Source organism: Emydura macquarii, unplaced genomic scaffold (genome assembly GCF_026122565.2).
Source record: "Emydura macquarii macquarii isolate MOO-44397 ecotype Brisbane River unplaced genomic scaffold, CSIRO-AGI_Emac_v2 contig_3305, whole genome shotgun sequence".
NCBI lineage: Eukaryota > Metazoa > Chordata > Testudines > Chelidae > Emydura > Emydura macquarii.
The window spans coordinates 2,477,497-2,495,383 of NW_027133442.1; the positions used below are offsets into that span (position 1 = coordinate 2,477,497).

Here is a 17,887-nt window from a genome sequence, read left to right on the forward strand (position 1 = left end):
TATCCTTGTTTGGAGGCACAAAGAGCTGGTCGGTGTAGGCCTGTGGCCACTACTTTGCATCCTCCAGTCACGAGAGCAGGGGCGTGCGTGAACGTGTCTTACGGTGGTGCCCCCAGAGGGGCCAATCCTCTTGAACTCAAGTTACTGTAAGGTAAGTAATCTCTACTGGGCAGAGAAACTAATGGGAAGGTGGCCGAAAGACAGAAAGCTCCAAGAGGTTCAGCGTGTGTTTGAATTTCCTGGAGAGGTGGGTGGAGCACAAAACAGAGAGAGGTAACCTTGGCGACGAGAAAAGGGGAGACTGGAGGGATGGAGCCACCGTATGTCTAGTTTCAAGCAGCCTTCACTCAATTCAGTTCTTGCCCAGAAATCAAGGGGTGGCAACAGGCCCCCAGTTCAGTTCTGTGTCCCACCCCACCCGCTGCCCTTACACCCCAAAGTTCCATGGAGAGACATCCAGGATTTAAGGAAGGAAGGATGACCCCGCTGGAATAGTACTCTCATCCCCCCGCCTTCCATGTGCCCAGGAGTGTTGTGGTGACATTGGGTTACTTCTCCCCACAGAAGCAGAGGATGTGCCCTGGGCTTTCGTTTTATAAAGACAGCCTGTTCTTCCAGCAAGACCAGGCTGTTCTGTACATAGTATAGATGTTGGCCCTATGGGAATGCACTAAAACTAATGCAAGTGTGGTGACAATTTGGGGAAATCTGTCTACGTGATGTGAATTGGTGTGTGATTATGAACTCCCTGTATGTATCTTTATCAAGCTGTCTGCCTCCATGTGGGACTGGAATTCCATGTCAGGTGGCAAAGGGCTGACAATAGAGGGTCGTTGACTTATGTGTTCGACCACTGAAAGGGAATAGCTCTAGACAAAAGGCTGGGCCTTGCCCAGAGGAACTGGTCCAGCAGGAGCGAGGTCACCTAGCAATGAAGTCACCCGATGAGGCAGAGTGGGGAGTCACGGAGGTTATAAAGGGCAGCAGCTGCTCTAAGTGCTCTCTCTTTTTGACCTGTTGGAAACTGCTGTAAGTTTCCCGATGAGCTGGGTGTGTGTGGGGGGGGGAGACCCTGTCTACCTCAACAGAGATGGTCCTCTGAGGACTCTCAAAGGAAGGGGCCGCTAGAGTGAGCTGTAGGGTTTCTTTTTGTATAGATCTGGTAAACGACAATGATGTATGACACTGTGTGGAATGAACTGTGTATGTGTTATGTGCTACAACTACCCACTGGCCCCTGAGAGAGTTATGTTGTAGTCCAGAAGACTCACGCCTTTTGGGAGAGGGCATGTCTAAGCTATGGGGGGAGCCCGAGGAATCAGCAGTGGCTCTAGGGAGCGGGCACTGGCCTGCAAGGTCTCCGCTCTCAGGAGGGTCTGCCCGGCAAGAGTGTGCCTAGGGGCCCCAAAACTGGGATGCTGCCTGGGCTCTGGTGGGAGCCTGGAGGCTTAAAACCTAGGATCTAGCAGCTGGATTCCCCCTCACAGCCATCTGGTGAGAGCCAAGAGGGCTACTTGACTGGATCTGTGCCTACCATATAACTAGAAATCCTGCCTTAATGAGTTACGTTCAGCTTTGAGTTACACCACCTTCAAGAGAAAACCAAGTTCCAAGCATCTCACGTCTACCCCACACAAACACACTGTTCACAGAGGGTGGAGTTTTACTACTGAATTGTAGTTTAACATAAAGATGCTGAAGTTTCACAAAAGAGGCGACTTCCAACAATACCCGTGGGAATAAATTAATCTCACACAATGAATCTCTCATCTATATAAACCGTAGACATTTTGATTACTTGTAAAGTACAAATGGGAAATGAAACCAAGCAGGAATCTTGTTTTGACAAAGAACATTCATAAGGGGTACACAGGGACAGATTGAGTCTATGTGACAGCAAAAAACAAACAAACCAATCAACCTCCCGCCCCTAAATTCAAGTTCAGAAGATGCTGCATTAAAATGTATTAAGCATGATCCTATGCAGAGAAAAGCATATTTTACTGACAAGTACTCATTTGGCACTGATGACTTTTCCTCAGATAATGGTTACTTTATGTACAAACATTTGAAAAATAGAAATAGCCCTAAATTCTCATCACAGTTTTCCCTTCTCTTTTCCCAACCATGTCACTTTTCCTGTGTGAATCGCCTCATCTCCTTTGAGCCATATGTATACACAGTATATAGAGCTGAAGCAGTTGATACTACACTATTCTTGTCCTTGGGAAGGTGTTTCCTTTATTTGATTTCAGTCAGTAGAAAGTGGAGCAGAAATCATCTTGTTCCTGGCTAGTAGATTTTGAAGGATCAAGTATTTGTGCTTGGAATCCTGAATGTAACTTTCCTTTCACTTTTTTCTTTTCTTTTTTTTTTGGTCTTTGAAGAATATTGTTCACCTGTCGCTGAATAATGGGAGAGAAGATCATCTTCTGATAAGCAGTCATACAGAAGAGTTTCTGGCAGACTTTAGGTGAATAATTTTGGTCCTGCTAACAAACGGATAAGCAGTGCAAAGACATCCTGCTGCTACTATAAATCCTAAGCTGCACCAAGCACAAAATATAGACCAGCTGTATCCATGTTCCACGTCATCAGGAAGACTATATATGAATGTTGGTAGGCGGTTTAGATCATATGATATACTTGCTGCGTAAGTGCACAGAGAAATAGTGCAAAATATTCCTGCAAACAAAACATTGTCACAGTTAGTAGATTAATACAGTCTGGGATAAATAAAAGAGCAAATGCCCCTGTTAAATAAATAGTTTATAGCATCAAAGACTAAGCAAAAGCTGTTTTCTTATTTGGATAGCACATGTGCTATTCATACAGGGGCATTCACAATGTTTCAGGGTTTTATCTGACTATACAAGTCTTTTGAGCCCTGGCTCTGTATTTTAATTATGAACTTAACTGAATGTAACTTCATGTCATTCCTATTTTAAAAAGCTCTCAGTCTTTACAAGCGGTTGAGGGTTTGTTGCAGCCATTACCCTAGAGGAGAATTCTTTTTGAGCAGGGGTGTTAAATGCCCAGCCTGTGGGCCAGATCTCACCCATCTGATGGATTCATAAGCCTGCTTAACATAAACAAACTGGAAGCTCTACTTGCACCCCTTAAGAGCCATGGCTGCGAGCAACCCCTTCACACCTCAGAAGATCCACAGGAGGCTGAGGCAATAGTTTTGTATGCGCTTGACCAAATCTAGTCTGTGCACATAATTAACTCTAACTCGAACGTGCATCCCCAGCCAGCCTTCCCCAGCACCGCATTGATGTGCAGGAGTGAACTCCTCCATGTGTCTCAGGAGCTCCACTCCCTCGCCAAGGTGTCTCTCCTGGGTCTGCAGCAATCTGTTAGGCTAAATTTTTCATTATGCAGTGAAATTAGTCACACACATACAGGCACCATGAATTTTTCCTTAGGCCTGCACTTTACAAATTCATGGAATAAAATCTATGGTGCATGCTCAGTATGTGGTTTTCAAAGGTTTATAACTTGGTCAAATCAATATAAATTTCCCCCAGGCCAGGGAAAAGCATTGCTTCTCATTAAGGGCTATTTCCACAATTAATTTAACCTTTGCTCAGCCTTGCCATTTTTGCTATTTGAAAAAAAATTGCAAGACATTTTTTTTAATGATACAAACCAAATAATACCCCTTCACCTTCATTCTGAAAAACAGCTGAACAGTTTTCCTCAAACTTCCCCAAAGAGTTCATTTTTAGGGAAAGACCAGTGATGGGAAATGGCAGCCCGACAAAGTGACAGGTTCAAGAAGTTATACGTGATTGGGACAAAAAGAAAACTGTTACACTGACTTAACTGTACAGAGAAATCACTGCTGTTTTTGCTGTAATTTAAGCTTCTCCTTGGTTGTTTTAAGGACAGCATTTAAAAAGAAGGAAGGAGGGGACCTATTCCTTAGTCTTCCCCACTAATGTGCAGTCAGCGACAGATTTTGCCTTTAGACTCAGTCCTATGCAAAGGACGAGGTGTAAACTGCACCTTCCAGGAGTAGCTGAGGGAGACATAACTCAAACACAATTCAGTCTCTGCCTCCCACTTTGCTTTGGAAAGAAATTATTTTTCAGCAAATTATGGCACACTCCATGCCTCCTGTGTGCTGGCTGGTAAATTGAAGGCAAGGAGCCAAGGCTCTGCCCACTCTTCCCCATCCACATGCTCAAGCAGGGAAGTAAGCATTTGCACAGTGCCCACTTACCCCTTCACTCCTGGTCCTAGAGTTTGCATAGTCTATACCCCTTCTTTCTCCCATGTACAGGTATGTGGTGGGAATCACAATCTTTTTATTCCATTTTTGGAAGTAGAATTTAAATGGCCCCTTTCTGTTTTCATACAATTCTCAGAAAAATCTTGCCTGCTTTTCTGATGTCTGCCCGAATAGCTGCAATGGAAAGTCAGTAAGGAAAGAGCAAAGAGAGGTGTTCTCTGCTGGTTGTTCTCTGCACAGTGTACGAAAGAGAAACCTAATCAAGGGCTTCATTTGTAATTAATGCACAAAGAGGGAACAATACCTGTCATAAGGAATAGCAGGCCTGCAATGTGCTGCGTGAGGCTTTCCTCCCAAAAGAAACTGACTGTCGCTACGATGCATCCACAGAGAAGAACAGCAGCTGCCATGCCCAGAAAACCAGCCGTGATTCTTCTTAAATCTGCTTCCATATCAGAAGTAGAGCAGAGATTAAAACACCACTCCTTTGCTTACAGCAAAAAAGTGAGTGACAAGGAACTAGTCACAAACCCTGTTGACAAATGCAAGGCAATGCATATTGAAAAGAATATTTTGAACCACTCATAAGCAAAGCTGGGTTCTAAATTAGCTGTAACCACTCAGGAAGAAGACATGGGCTCCTCTGTGGACAACTGACTAAAGAGCTTTCCATAATGTGCAGTTGTGGTCAAAAGAGCAAACAAAATGTATGGCTTTAGAAACAATGGAATACAAAGTAATACTGGAAGTATTCTAATGTCACTACTTGCACCAATGATGCCACCTGATCTGGAATACCAGTTTTGGTCACCCTCTCTTAGAGAACACAGCAGATAATACAAGAGATTCAGAGACAGGCAATAAGAAGGATTAGGGGCATGCAAAAATTAACTTTAAGGTGAGAATGAAAAGATTGGGGCTGTTTAGACAGGAGAGGAATAAGAGGGGACTTGACAGAGGTATAGAAAATAGTGAATGGTACAGAAAAACTAAATCAGGGGTTGGTTCCTATTTACCCTTTCTCATAACACAGAACAAGGGGACATCTAATGAAATTGTGAGGCAACAAATTTTAAATAAATAAAAGCAAATACATTTTCACATATTGCAGTTAGCCTGTAGAACTCCTTGCCGCAAGATATAATTTAAGCCAAGAGTTTACAAGGATTCAAAAAAAGACTGACCAATTATATGGATAACAAGAACATCCAGAGTTACATCCGATGGGATTTAAAATTAAAAAATAGATTTAGAAGAGCTTTAAAGAGCCATGCTTCAGGGCATGAGCCAGCTTGTAAAGGGTGGGGGCTAGGAAGATATTTCCCTGTAGGCAGGTTATTCCATATTTGCTCACTGTGGGATTTCTTACCCCTCCCTCCAAAGTGTCTGATATTGGCCACTGGTCAGAGAGAGTGTACTGGACTAGATAAGCCCCTGGTCTGATTCAGCATGGCAAACCCTATCTAAAGGCCAGCATGTTGTCTTGCTTTTTCATGTGAAACACGGACAGAGTTACGGAAAATCTTGTGCCTCCCCAGATAAGAGCTGACCCATCGGTGTACTTACGAAGCAGGTGCCACTCATCTTGCTGGATTGTCTTGGTTAAGTTGGACGGAATGTTTCGTAAATGCATGGGTTGGGAGAAGTGATATTTGATAGCTGTGCATCTCTGAACAATACCTTCAGGAAAGGAAGAAACAGACTTTGTTAACCAGCCTGCTAAAAACAAAGCAGGTCCCCCACAGAATACAGAGTTAAACATTGACAGTCAGGCTGTAAATTATTTGTCTTCTGGTACAATAAGTCCACATTGCCTTCTCTCCATTTGTTCTCCCCATGCCCACAGACTCCTTCGCAGCTTCTACCCTTCAATTCCGAACGCCCAAAGGCCCTTCTCTTACAAATGGCACAAGCCTGACGCCAGCAAGAGATGTCCAAGCACCTCAAGCTGGCATGGTGAACCCCCTGCTGTTCTGCATTCGCTCTTGAGCCTTTTCTAAGCAGCCCTCTCCCCACAGGAGATGTTGTAAGAGATCCAGCCTCACAAGGCCCCAGGCCCTTGGGGTAAAATGTTCAAAAGTGCCTAAGTGATTTAGGTGCCTAAGTCCCTTTTTCAAAAGGGAGGTGGGCAACCAGGAGCCCTGATCTCATTGGAAGGCAATGGGACACAGGCGTTCGGATGTCTAAGTCACTTTTCAAAATGTTACCCTGGGGCCCTATGTGAAGGCAATCCAATGTAGAATGCACTGCCCTCTCTCCCTAGCTCTGCTTGTGCCTCCCCCGACAAAGGGCAAAACCTCCTCAGGAAAGGTCTGCATTAAAGCATGAGAAACAGCGATCTGATCTAATGCCAAATCATGTAAGGAAAGCCCAGCGCCTTGGGGAACTGGCTGTTGTTGATCTCTTCCAGGCAGATTGTGATGGCTCCACACAGCATGATCTCATTCCCTCTTCCCACTGTTAATGCATTTCTAGGAGTTGGCCTCCTTCTGCCCCCTTTTACAGAGGCATACGAAAAGGGAGGAAGGGTGCAGGGATCCTGAGCAGGGGTGAGCCAGAATCCAGAATCAGGTGTCAACACATACCCCGCTACTCGACATAGCCAAATGGACACCAGGTGCATCTGACTGGCAGTCTAGGGCCAGTGCTGGCGTTGGAAGTGTGATGAAGTGAGACTATTTTGTAAAATTTTTATGGGTCCTGTTTGTGCTTCAGTTTCCCCTATCTGCTGCACTGTCACTTGAGGGTGGGAAAGGAGTGTTTGCTCTCTGAGCAGGTGAAGAGACATGGGCGAAGGGGTTCCCGAGTTCTTTCGAGCTAGGTCCCCATCTCAGTGGAGCACCTGAGAAGACAATGGCAAACCCAATCGCCAGGACATTGACACCTAGCAGCCAATGACCCAGAGTGATGTGGACTTTCCTGTCCCTCCTTAGAGAAGCTGAACAACAATCCCCCCATCTTGACATCAAATGACGAGTGGTCTGAGGCGGGGGGATAAGTGTTGGCTGCTGGAAGGGGCTGGGGCTCACCCAGGGTCTGATGAAGGAGGTCAGACCGAGACAGAGCTTGAACCAAGGGGTTCATTACAGCTTGGCTGGGCTCTGGGCTAACCAGAATGGATGATGCTTTAACCTCCAGTTCTCTAGACTATCCTGAGGACTTCCTCTGCTATGTCCAGATGACTAATAAACCTGACTGTTTTGACACCTCTGCGTGAGTGTCTCTGCAAATGCTGGGCGAGGTGAATGAATCCCTGCAGATGGGACACGTCTCCCTCAGGGTCTGTCTCTCAGTGGGATTCACTGAGTGGAGCTCACAATGTGAAGCAGGGGTGCTGCAGGCCCAGGGGTCAGTCAGAGGAGGCCGTGAAACTGTGTGCTTCCCCTGGGGGAAAAGCAAGACCCCTAAGGGATCTGGCACACTGAAGGGGCTCCTCCTAGAGATGGTTCCAAAGCTGGGGCCGTAGCACCGATCCTGTGGATCTGTGATGGGGGGGACACATGATGCTCCCTATCACAGTGTGTAGCAGCTGCTGCTCTTGTGCATGCTTCCCCAGCATGTGCAAAGGCATCCTGTGTGGCTGGGCTCTCAGCAGAACAAATGCCTACAGGATCTGACCCTGGAAGCGCTCCCTGGCACTCCCCTTAAGGGGCTGTTGCTTTAACAGCCACTGTCTGCCCCTGTGTGGGTAACCCCATGTTTGCTTTGCAATAAGGCAGTTTAGCTCCATTACAAGGAAGCTGAAGCACACAGCACACTGTCCGGATGCTCAGCTGCATGCTATTCTTAGGGTCTGATCTTATAAGGTGCTGAGTGCTTTCAGCTCAGCACTTGGCAGGATCCAGTCCTTCCCCTGTGAGCTCAGTGACATTGAGGCAGGTTGCACAGCGTCAGTGAAAGGCTTTTGTTGAACTTTAAAATCAGCTACAGAGTGTCCTGGGAGATTGAAGTGCTCTCCTACTGGTTTACGGATGTTACCGTTTTTATGTCTGATTTGTGTCCATTTATTCTTGTGCGTAGTGACAGTCCGGTTTGGCCAATGTACATGGCAGAGGGGCATTGCTGGCACATGATGGCATATATTACATTAGTAGATGTGCAGGTGAATGAGCTCCTGATGGTGTGGCTGATGTGGTTAGGACCTGTGATGGTGTCACTAGAGTCGATGTGTAGGCAGAGCTGGCAATGGGGTTTGTTGCAGGGATAGGTTCCTGGGTTAGTGTTCTTGTTGTATGGTATACAGTTGCTGGTGAGTATTTGCTTCAGGTTGGGGGCTGTCTGTAAGCAAGGATAGGCCTGCCTCCCATGGCTTGAACGAATGAGGGATAATCTTCTAGGATAGGTTGTAGATCCTTAATGATGTGTTGGAGAGATTTTAGCTGGGGGCTGTAGGTGATGGCCAGTGATGTTCTGTTATTTTCTTTGTTGGGACTGTCCTGTAGTAGGTGACTTCTGGGTACCCATATGGCTCTGTCAATTTATTTCTTCATCTCCCCAGGTAGGTACTGTAGTTTTAAGAATGTTTTATGAAGATCCTGTAGGTGTATGTCTCTGTCTGTCTCTAGTGACACCATCACAGGTCCTAACCACATCAGCCACACCATCAGGAGCTCATTCACCTGCACATCTACTAATGTAATATATGCCATCATGTGCCAGCAATGCCCCTCTGCCATGTACATTGGCCAAACCAGACAGTCACTATGCAAAAGAATAAATGGACACAAATCAGACATAAAAAATGGTAACATCCATAAGCCAGTAGGAGAGCACTTCAATCTCCCAGGACACTCTGTAGCTGGCTTGAAAGTTGCCATACTTCAACAAAAAAACTTCAAAAACAGACTTCAGCGAGAAACTGTAGAGCTGGAACTCGTATGCAAACTTGACACAATCAGACTGAGTCTGAATAGGGACTTGGAATGGTTATCTCATTACAAGAAGTAATTGTCACTGTTCACACATTCTCACCTTCTAATCAACGGTTGTGAATAGGCCTCATCTACCCTAACTGCACTGACTTTGTTAGCACTTGCCCTCCCCATTGTTATGTTTCTTACCCTTGGATGTATATATATATATCTTCTATCTGTGATTTCCACTTCATGCATCTGACGAAGTGGGTTGCAGCCCACAGAAGCTTATGCCCGCAGAAATTTGTTAGTCTTTAAGGTGCTACAGGACTCTCATTGTTTTTGTTGTATACAGACTAATACAGCTACCCTTCTGAAACTTTTCACCATTGAAAAGTTCAACGAGAAATTCTCCCAAGTAATGGATCCAATTATCCAATTCCTCCATAAGAATTCCGCCTTTATCTGGATGTCGGAGGCCCTATGGGCTTTCAAGCAACTAAAGAAGGCCTTCACATCTGCACCTATACTGAAGTACCCAGACCCATTCAAGCCCTTCGTTGTCAAGGCAAATGCTTCCAACTATGCCATTGGAGCAGTACTGTCACAAATGTAGGGGTCACTGAGCACCCTCCACCCATGCACATTCTACTTCAGAAAGCTAACTCCTACAGAATGGAACTGTGAAACCTATGATAAAGAGCTGCTAGACATCAAGACTTCCTTTGAGGAGCGGTGTCACCAGCTGGAGAGCACACATTTTCCTGTCCAAGTATTCACCAACCATAAAAATCTAGAACACCTGCGATCCACTATGGTCCTCAATCAGCACCTGATCCGATCGTCCGTTTTTCTCCTATTCTGAATTCATGTTACATCACTAGCCAGAAGCCATAACGGCGAATCTGACACACTCTTCCTCCAGGGCGAATACCTTGATGGCAAGATAGGACCATCTGAAACCTCTATCACTCAGAAACCCCACCATTTCACCAGTCTGATAGTAAACATGGACTTGTTAGTCCTCATGAAATCCTCTCTCCTGAGTGACCAATTTGCAAGCACACAGAAGTTGCCCAGGGCTGAGCCCAACCCAGGTTTCTCTGTAAGAATTGGGGTACTTCTGTTCAAGGATTGCATTTATGCTCCCAAAGGCTTGCCCTATCTAATGATTCTCTGACTGTGCCATGACTCACCTCTGGCTGGACATTTTGGACACTAGAAGACCATAAAACTGATTGTGTAAAATTTCTGGTGGCCCAGATTACATGCCTCCATGAGATCATACAGCGACTCGTGCGATATGCGTTGCCGTATGCACAGGGCTGGATTTACACCTAGGCACAGCATCTTCAGTGCCCGCCCCCCCCCCCCACCTACAGCTGACCTTTGTGTTTTCCGCATGGGAGGGCGATGGGGGAGAAAGGGGCTAGCTGGGCCAGCTCCACATGAGGGGGGCGAGGGGCTGGGGCAACCAGCTCATTCAGGTCCGGGCAGGGGGAATATGCTCACCCCTGGACTCCAGCTTCTGGCCTGGCCAGAGGGTGAGGCCTCAGGGGGGAAGAGGAGGAGCAGGGAGGCGGGGCCCCAGGAGAGAGGAGGAGGAGCAGGAGGAGGGGCCAGAGTTTCCCTGAGGTAATCCGCCACGGTTTAGGCACCCCTAGAACGCTGGCACCTCTAGGCACTTGCCTCCTATGCTTAATTGGAAATCTGGCCCTGAGCATAAAGGTCCCCCATACCGAGCCCCTGGATACCCCTACCTACTCCTGCCTGACTGGGTATTCCTCCTGGGAATCCATATCAATGGATTTTACCTCAGAGCTCCCTAATTCCCAGAACCACACCACTATATTCAGTGTCCCAGATCTCCTACCCATGGTATCCCACTATTCGAGCCCTATTGTAAGATCCCCACCGCAGAATTAAAAGTCCATATCTTCTCATTACATATTCAAACTGGCACTGGGCACTGTCAGAGACAGGATACTGAGATGGTTTTGCCCAGTGTGGCCTGTCTGATGTTCTCCATGTACCTCAGCTGTAAAACGGGGGTGATAATCTTTCCTTTCTCCATCCCTGTGTGTGTCTTGTCTATTTAGATTGTCAGCTCTGTGGGGGTCGGGCGTGTTTCTTCTTTGAAGAGCTCTGTGCATTTCCACTTGTGGGTCTTGTGTGTTAGTGTGCACTGACTTCAAGTGTAAATGCCAAGAGGGGAAGGAGTCCATCCCACAAGTGTGAACTCCCAAAACACAGTTACCAGTTAGTAACCTTTCTTTACTCCGCGCGTGTGTGTGTGTGCGCGCACACGCGTGTGTATGCAGTGTCCGGCAGAAAGGAGTCCTGCTCTTGGTTGGGGCCTCCAGATGCTACTGTAATATAAATAATAATGAAACTAAACTGGTTACACTAGGAGCCAAGTGTGAATTACCCCTGAAGGGGATGGAGGAGGAAGAGAACTTGCCAAGGGTATCAGGGACAGGTCAGAGGACAGCAAGGGTATTGGGAGAGGTGCTGAACTGTCAGAAGCATCAGAGCTGGATGGAAATGGAATCAAGAAAGGGGATGGCTGAACCCCGTATGCAAACTGTGGCTCACATCCTCAAAGAAATTTGGGTGCCCAACTCCCACTGATTTCACTGAGCGTTAAGTGCCTAAATACCTTTGAGGATCGGGAACCTTACTTGTGAATCCAGTGAAGTTTGAAGTGACTTTACTTTGGAGCACTGGGATTTACTTTTCCCCCCCCCCCCCCCCCAATGGTTCTCTTTTCGCGATGTTTTTAGTTAAGATATTTGGGGTCTCAGACTATTTTCAAATTCACTATGGTCCATTTTCAAAAGGAAACACTCTTCTGACCTCTGGTGAGATGCAGAAGAGAAGCAAGCTTGGGACACTCAGTCAAGGTGACATCCATGAAGTACTGACTGTGGGAGATCAGCTGGCCACATGGGATGGCCAGAACAGGGGACTAAATGTTACTGATGTCCTTTTAGTTTAATTTACAATTAAACAGATTAAACTCTTTTAACTAAGAGGAGACCGCATATGGCAAATAAAAGGATGCAAGGTCATGATCTGAATTTAACTACGCTGCAAGGGTGAATGTGGTTTTTTCTGGAGTGGTAAGCAACTGTAAATGCATGTGTTACTAACACACTTAATATGAGTATCAGGAAAGAGACCCATGCCTGGGAGAAGAGTGATGTCTATGGAAAGGAAAAAGTTACCTGTCAGCAACACAATGCTTACATGCTTAAACTGGAGTTCATCTCAATGGGAATAATTATAAAAGCTCGTCTCATACTCATCAGGAGTTAACGGGATGGAGACATACCAGTGTAAAACTGTAGAGAGACGGGAAATGCAGGTCCTTTGTGTTTTCTCTCATTGTACATACTAATCTTGAACAATGCTCTCTGGGACATGTAGAGATAGAGCCTCAGCTGTGTAAATCTTCATACTTCCATTGAAGTCAGAGGATGGACTATTTACACCAGCTGAGCAGCTGGCCATCTGACTTTAATGAGAGTCCAAGAATCAAGGCTGCAGAGAACAAATTGGCATTTTAAATCTAAACAGAGGCATGGGGAATGGGTTATGAGCAGGGCTGGCCTTGAAAATATAACATCAATCTCAGGGAAGGCATTTGCATCTGCTCCAGGGTATAGCTGACTCCAAAAATACTAAGTGGTATCCCTAAAGGCACAAACAATGAAATGTCACAATGAGTCTGCTGATTACGATCATGAGAAAACTTAAAGCAGTATCTATTTTTGTATTTCTCTACTAATTTGTAATACCATTGCTTGGCTTATGATGGTATGAATTGCAGCACTTAAATTTGCATCATCACTGCCATAATGAAAGCTATTTACCTTATTCTCAGGCTCATCTGGTAAATGAAATTTTGTGTCTTTAGAAGCACACCTTTGAAATGTTTCATTAAGTTACAGATATTTTTTGCAACACACATTGTGGTAGACTGCACATAAAATGTTAACAATGTAACTACCCTGTTCCTCTAAACAAGTGATTAAAGAAGATAAAGTGATGCCTGCCACCCTTTTGAGCATGAGACAGTGTATTTATTACTCATTATTTATTGGTATAATTAAAAGGCTTATTATCCACATATATAATATCAGAGTTAAATATTAGGAAAAATAAAACAAACTAAAAATCTGCACTAAGTCAATATGTGTAGTTTGACAATGTTTAATCTATTGATGCAACATAAAACGAATATGTTAGCTTTGCTCCCCAATATGTACTAAAGAAGAACATTAGCCCATGTCTATGTGACAAGACTTGGCTGTTCTACAAAGGCCTAATTTAACAGATGATAATAAAGGGAGGAAGCAGAAAAGTCTCAGCATGGGGCGACAAATGATGCAAATGTCTGTTGACAATTCTTTTTAAACTTCTGAAGGGAGAGAGCAGTGTTAGTATCTGTGCTACATTCACCTTTTTCACTGAGGAGGAACAGAGGTTCTACTACAGGACCAGTGCATGTTTTTACATGAAGAGGAGAGACACAGGAGGCTTTCGAAGCCGCTTCAGGTACATAGAGAAGTAAGAAAAAAAGGGCCTGCTTAATATTCAGCAGCATATGGACCAGCGTACGCAGCAGTATAACTGTGGGAGCTGTAGAAAAGGAGCACAAAGCCCAGGTACTGTGGGGAGTGGCCAGCTACCCCTGTACATAAAGCTTTGGCAGCCAATCCCAGAGGATGATGGGTGCTGTGGGTGCTGATGAAAAGGCCTGAGAACACCCCAAAGGCCATAGCTGGATATCCTCAGTTCAATGGACCATAACCCAGGCAGTTCTGCACTCACACCCCTTTCCGTCACCTTGCACACTTGTCCCTGAAGAGATGTCAGCACCTGGGGCTTGTACACCTTTCCTATTGATACTGAGGATTTCAATCTGCCTATTGGCCCCCCCTCACCATGAGGCAATTGCAGATTCAGGATTAGCCATGGAGCCAGGGTATGTTTCAGTGTGGCCAACCTGATCCTCCTCCCCCATGGGACTATCTCTTAATGCAGCTGCTGCTCTCACCTTGCCTGACCACTGCGCATGTCATGCGGGAGTAACTACTGTCTGTGCCCCACTTATCTGATGGGAAGGTCCCAGTCGTAACAGGGCATGGGGAGTATCAGTCCTGGAGCACTGTTACACCCCTTTTCTGCCTTTGGTCCACCGTCACGTACTGCTGGGCACCCTTGCTAATGTGCAGGGAGGGGCTTTGGGAGAGAGCATGCAGCTCTGCTGGGAATGAAGAGCTACACAGGCACATCTATGCAATCTCCATGCAAGAGGTTCTCTCACAGAACATCATTACCGGCCATTCCAGTCCTGCAGAGTCATTCAGTTCAGCAGAATCTCTGTGCCATTGAATTAATATTTTTATCCCAAATAATTACACAATCTGTTTAATCTAATATATTATGTACATTCCTGGAAGAAAATTAACAGATTTCACACCTCAGTCACATGGGGCAACATCACGAAGGAATCAGGCTTCGTTTGCGCAAAGAAGCAGATGTGCTGTTTGAACCTTGACACTTCTAAATTTTATTTTGCATTTGAAATCATTTCAGCTAAACAAAGGTAAACTGAAGACAGAAGAGCAGGAGCAGGCAGCAATCTGCATTTCCACCAGAGAGTCGTCAAACAATATCTTTCTGGGTGGAGTTCTCTGTCATTTCCTTCTCTGTAATTCATTCAGAAGTGTAGCTACGACTGAATTTTACCAGAGCCCAGAAGCCTCTGGTTCGGCTCTCCACACACCTTAGCCCTCCCCAGTCCTTCAGTGACACTGTTATGGGAAGGAGACTACAACATCCACTATATTCAAGGCTAATGCCTAAGTAGTTACCTACTCCTACTGCTTTTTCTGGCTCCTCTGGGACATGACTATGCTTCTTTCTCTGCTTGGGGACCATTAGATGCCATCAAAAATTACATTCCACAAAATTCAGTACTAACTGATTTAAGAGTATGAATATTTTATTGGCAAACTTCACATAAATAGAGGGGCAATAATAAAAATAAAAGGTGAGCAGAGCTAAACATGTCCACCCTGGGTGCTACTGAAAGAATAAATACACTGACAGACAATAAGCTGTTCCCTGGCTCTCCCACTCTTTCACCTGCTCAAAATTTAGCCTGATATATTTACTACTTTGGAGTGATTAGCACTCATCAACACTAAGACAATACTCCATGCCCATGTACCCCCCCCTCACCCGACACACACACACAGCATATTGAGGGGGAGGAGGAGAAAGGATGGCTGGTGCCAGTGTGTGGTGCTGGGGAGTGGCAAGCATATGGTGCCATTTTATTTGCTGGCATACCTCTCAAACATCCCTCGTTTTGAGGGATGTCATTCACAGCAGTCTGAAATATAATTCCAGCACCAAATCTGGTGCCCCTCATCCCACTCTCAATTGTCACTGTCATTATTGAAAATTATTGACATCAGAAATAAAGAACCTTAAGGATGAGTATATGGGAATAGTCATGTACAGTAGAGGAAAGGATCCCGCTGTAATTCAAGCTACTTGCATGAATAATTGTTGTTTCATCCTGGGTTTGTGGCACACACGGTCTCCCACATATGGGCCTTGCTAGTGCAAGAGATCTGTTCAGTGGTGGTAAAAAGAGCGTATATGGTGCCACATATTAGAGAGGACTGGAAGGATAGCCAAAAGGGCTTCCAGGGCCAGTGTATTTGAGGAAGAGGGAAAGGGAGCCTAGTGCCTGTGTATTTTTGGGATGGGAGAGGAGAAAAGGAGTGCCTGGTACCCCAATACTGGAGGGAAAGGGATACATGGTGTGGGTGCACTGTGAGCGGCTGACCAGACTGGTGAGAGGAAAAAGGGGTTCACAGTGCCTGTGTATTGGGGAGGACTGAAGAGGAAAAACAGTGCCTTAGTACTTGAAAGTGCATTGTAGGGGGAATGCAAGCTGTTACATGGTTCCTTTGCATCTGGGAGTGTATGGTGCCTATGCACTAGGGGGAGGGGGAAGGTGCATGGCACCCATGTATTGATATAAAGATGTGCACAGTTCCCATGCAGGGGGGTAAATGGGAGACATGGTATCTGTGCATGGGAGAAGAGGAGGTATGTGGAGCTTGTGCATAAGTGGAGTACCTAGTGCATTGGGAGAGAGAAGCAGGGACGCACGGTGCATTATATGGTGCCCGTGTAGTGGGCGAAGTTCTTGTGCTGTAGAGAGGGAGAGAAAGTGTCTGACACATTGAGGGGTGCACGGTTCCTATGCACTGAGAGGTGATGGGGGTGCATAGTGCACCATACCTGTGTACTGGTGGGTGAGAGGGTGCAAGGTGCATGTAGATTGGTGGGTAAGGAGGTGCATAGTTTATTAGGGGGTATGTAATTTACAGTAGCCACGCACGGGGGTAGGGGCGCATTAAGGGTGCGCAGTGCCAAGGCATTGCTAGGTCAGGGGATACATGGCCTTTGGGCAGTAGCAGGGGGAAGGGGAGTCTTGGGTGTATGTTACCTGTGCATTGGGGGTAGTGGGATGTTTGGTATGTGGTGCCTATACACTGGGGCTGGAGTCATGTGCAGTGCCCAGTCAGCATCAGAGCAGTGGGGTGCACAGCACCCAGGCACTGGGGGTGGTGGAGTGCTCAATGCCTGTGCACTGGGAGTGGTGGGGTGCGCCGTGCCCATGTGCTGCGGGTGATAGCGTGTATGGGGCACAATGCCCTGCCTGACAGTGCATGCTGCACAGTGCTGATACAGAGGGATGCTGCGTGTGTACGGTACACAGTGCCCAAGCTGTAGGTACATGCTACATAGTGCCCATGAAGAGGGATGCACGGTGAACAGTGGCTGTGCAGGTGAGTGTAAGGGGTGCAGAGCTCACAGAGGCAGTGCATGGTGTGCAAGGTGCATAGTGGACATGCAGGAGGCTGTTCGGGGTGCAGGGCTCACAGTGGCCATGCAGGGGGGTGCAGGGCTCACAGTGGCCGTGCAGTGGGTGCAGGTCGCACAGGGTCCGTGCAGGGGCTGTAGGGGGTGCAGGGCGCACAGGGTCCATGCAGGAGGTGCAGGGTTCACAATGGTCCGTGCAGGGGCTGTAGGGCGCACAGTGACCCTGGAGGGAATGCAGGACGCACAGGGTCGGTGCGGGGCGCACAGGGGCCGTGCTGGGGCGCCCGCCGCAGCGTGCCGCGCTCCCTCACCTCTCTCCACCAGGCTGTCCAGGTCGGGGTCGATGCCCAGGTAGTAGCATTTCCTCCACAGGCCGGCGTAGGTGGCGAAGAGCGGGCGGGCGCAGCCGGACTGCAGCACGCCCAGCCCCGGCAGCGCTGGCCGGCGGCCCGGCGGCGGGCGGCGAACCGGGTCCGGGCCGGGGAGCGGCCCTGCGCGGCGGGGTGGGCGGCGCAGGGGCAGGGGCGGCAGGGGCAGCAGGCGGGGGCGGGGAGCGCGGGCGCGGCTCTCGCAGCCGGCGCGGTGCCGCCGGGGGTCGGTCTCGTACCAGTGGTCGGTGAGGAGGGCGGTGAGCAGCAGCCCCAGGGCGCACAGGCTGAGGCAGAGGCTGAGCGCGCCGACCAGCGCCCGCCTGCCCATGGCTCAGCCGCGCCGCGCCGCGCCGCGCCTGCCCGCTCGCTGCTGCCTTCACGTCGCCGGGCAGCCGCCGCCGCCAGAGCCCGGCGGGCACATGCCGGCTGCAGCACAAAGGACAGCGGCGCCACCGCACCGGCCCGCCGTGTGGCCGCCAGGGGGAGCTGGGCGGCTCCTCTCCGAGCTCGGC

General features: G+C 47.6%; 1 protein-coding gene across 3 annotated transcripts; it reads right to left on the reverse strand.

Annotated features, from left to right (window-relative positions):
* Positions 1–1,769: 1,769 nt before the first annotated feature.
* Positions 1,770–17,784, reverse strand: TMEM178A (transmembrane protein 178A). 3 transcript variants are annotated; one of them, XM_067532847.1, is made up of 4 exons: positions 17,316–17,784; positions 5,804–5,917; positions 4,542–4,679; positions 1,770–2,685 (listed from the first exon to the last, which is right to left on the reverse strand). In XM_067532847.1, exons 1-4 carry the CDS (start codon positions 17,701–17,703, stop codon positions 2,444–2,446), a joined length of 882 nt encoding a protein of 293 aa, XP_067388948.1. In that variant the 5' UTR covers positions 17,704–17,784; the 3' UTR covers positions 1,770–2,443. The 3 variants fall into 3 exon arrangements, with proteins under 3 accessions (XP_067388948.1, XP_067388949.1, XP_067388950.1); XM_067532848.1 differs by having other exon boundaries at positions 4,542–4,682; XM_067532849.1 differs by lacking the exon at positions 17,316–17,784 and having other exon boundaries at positions 4,542–4,769; positions 5,804–5,821.
* Between the last annotated feature and the right edge of the window lie 103 nt (positions 17,785–17,887).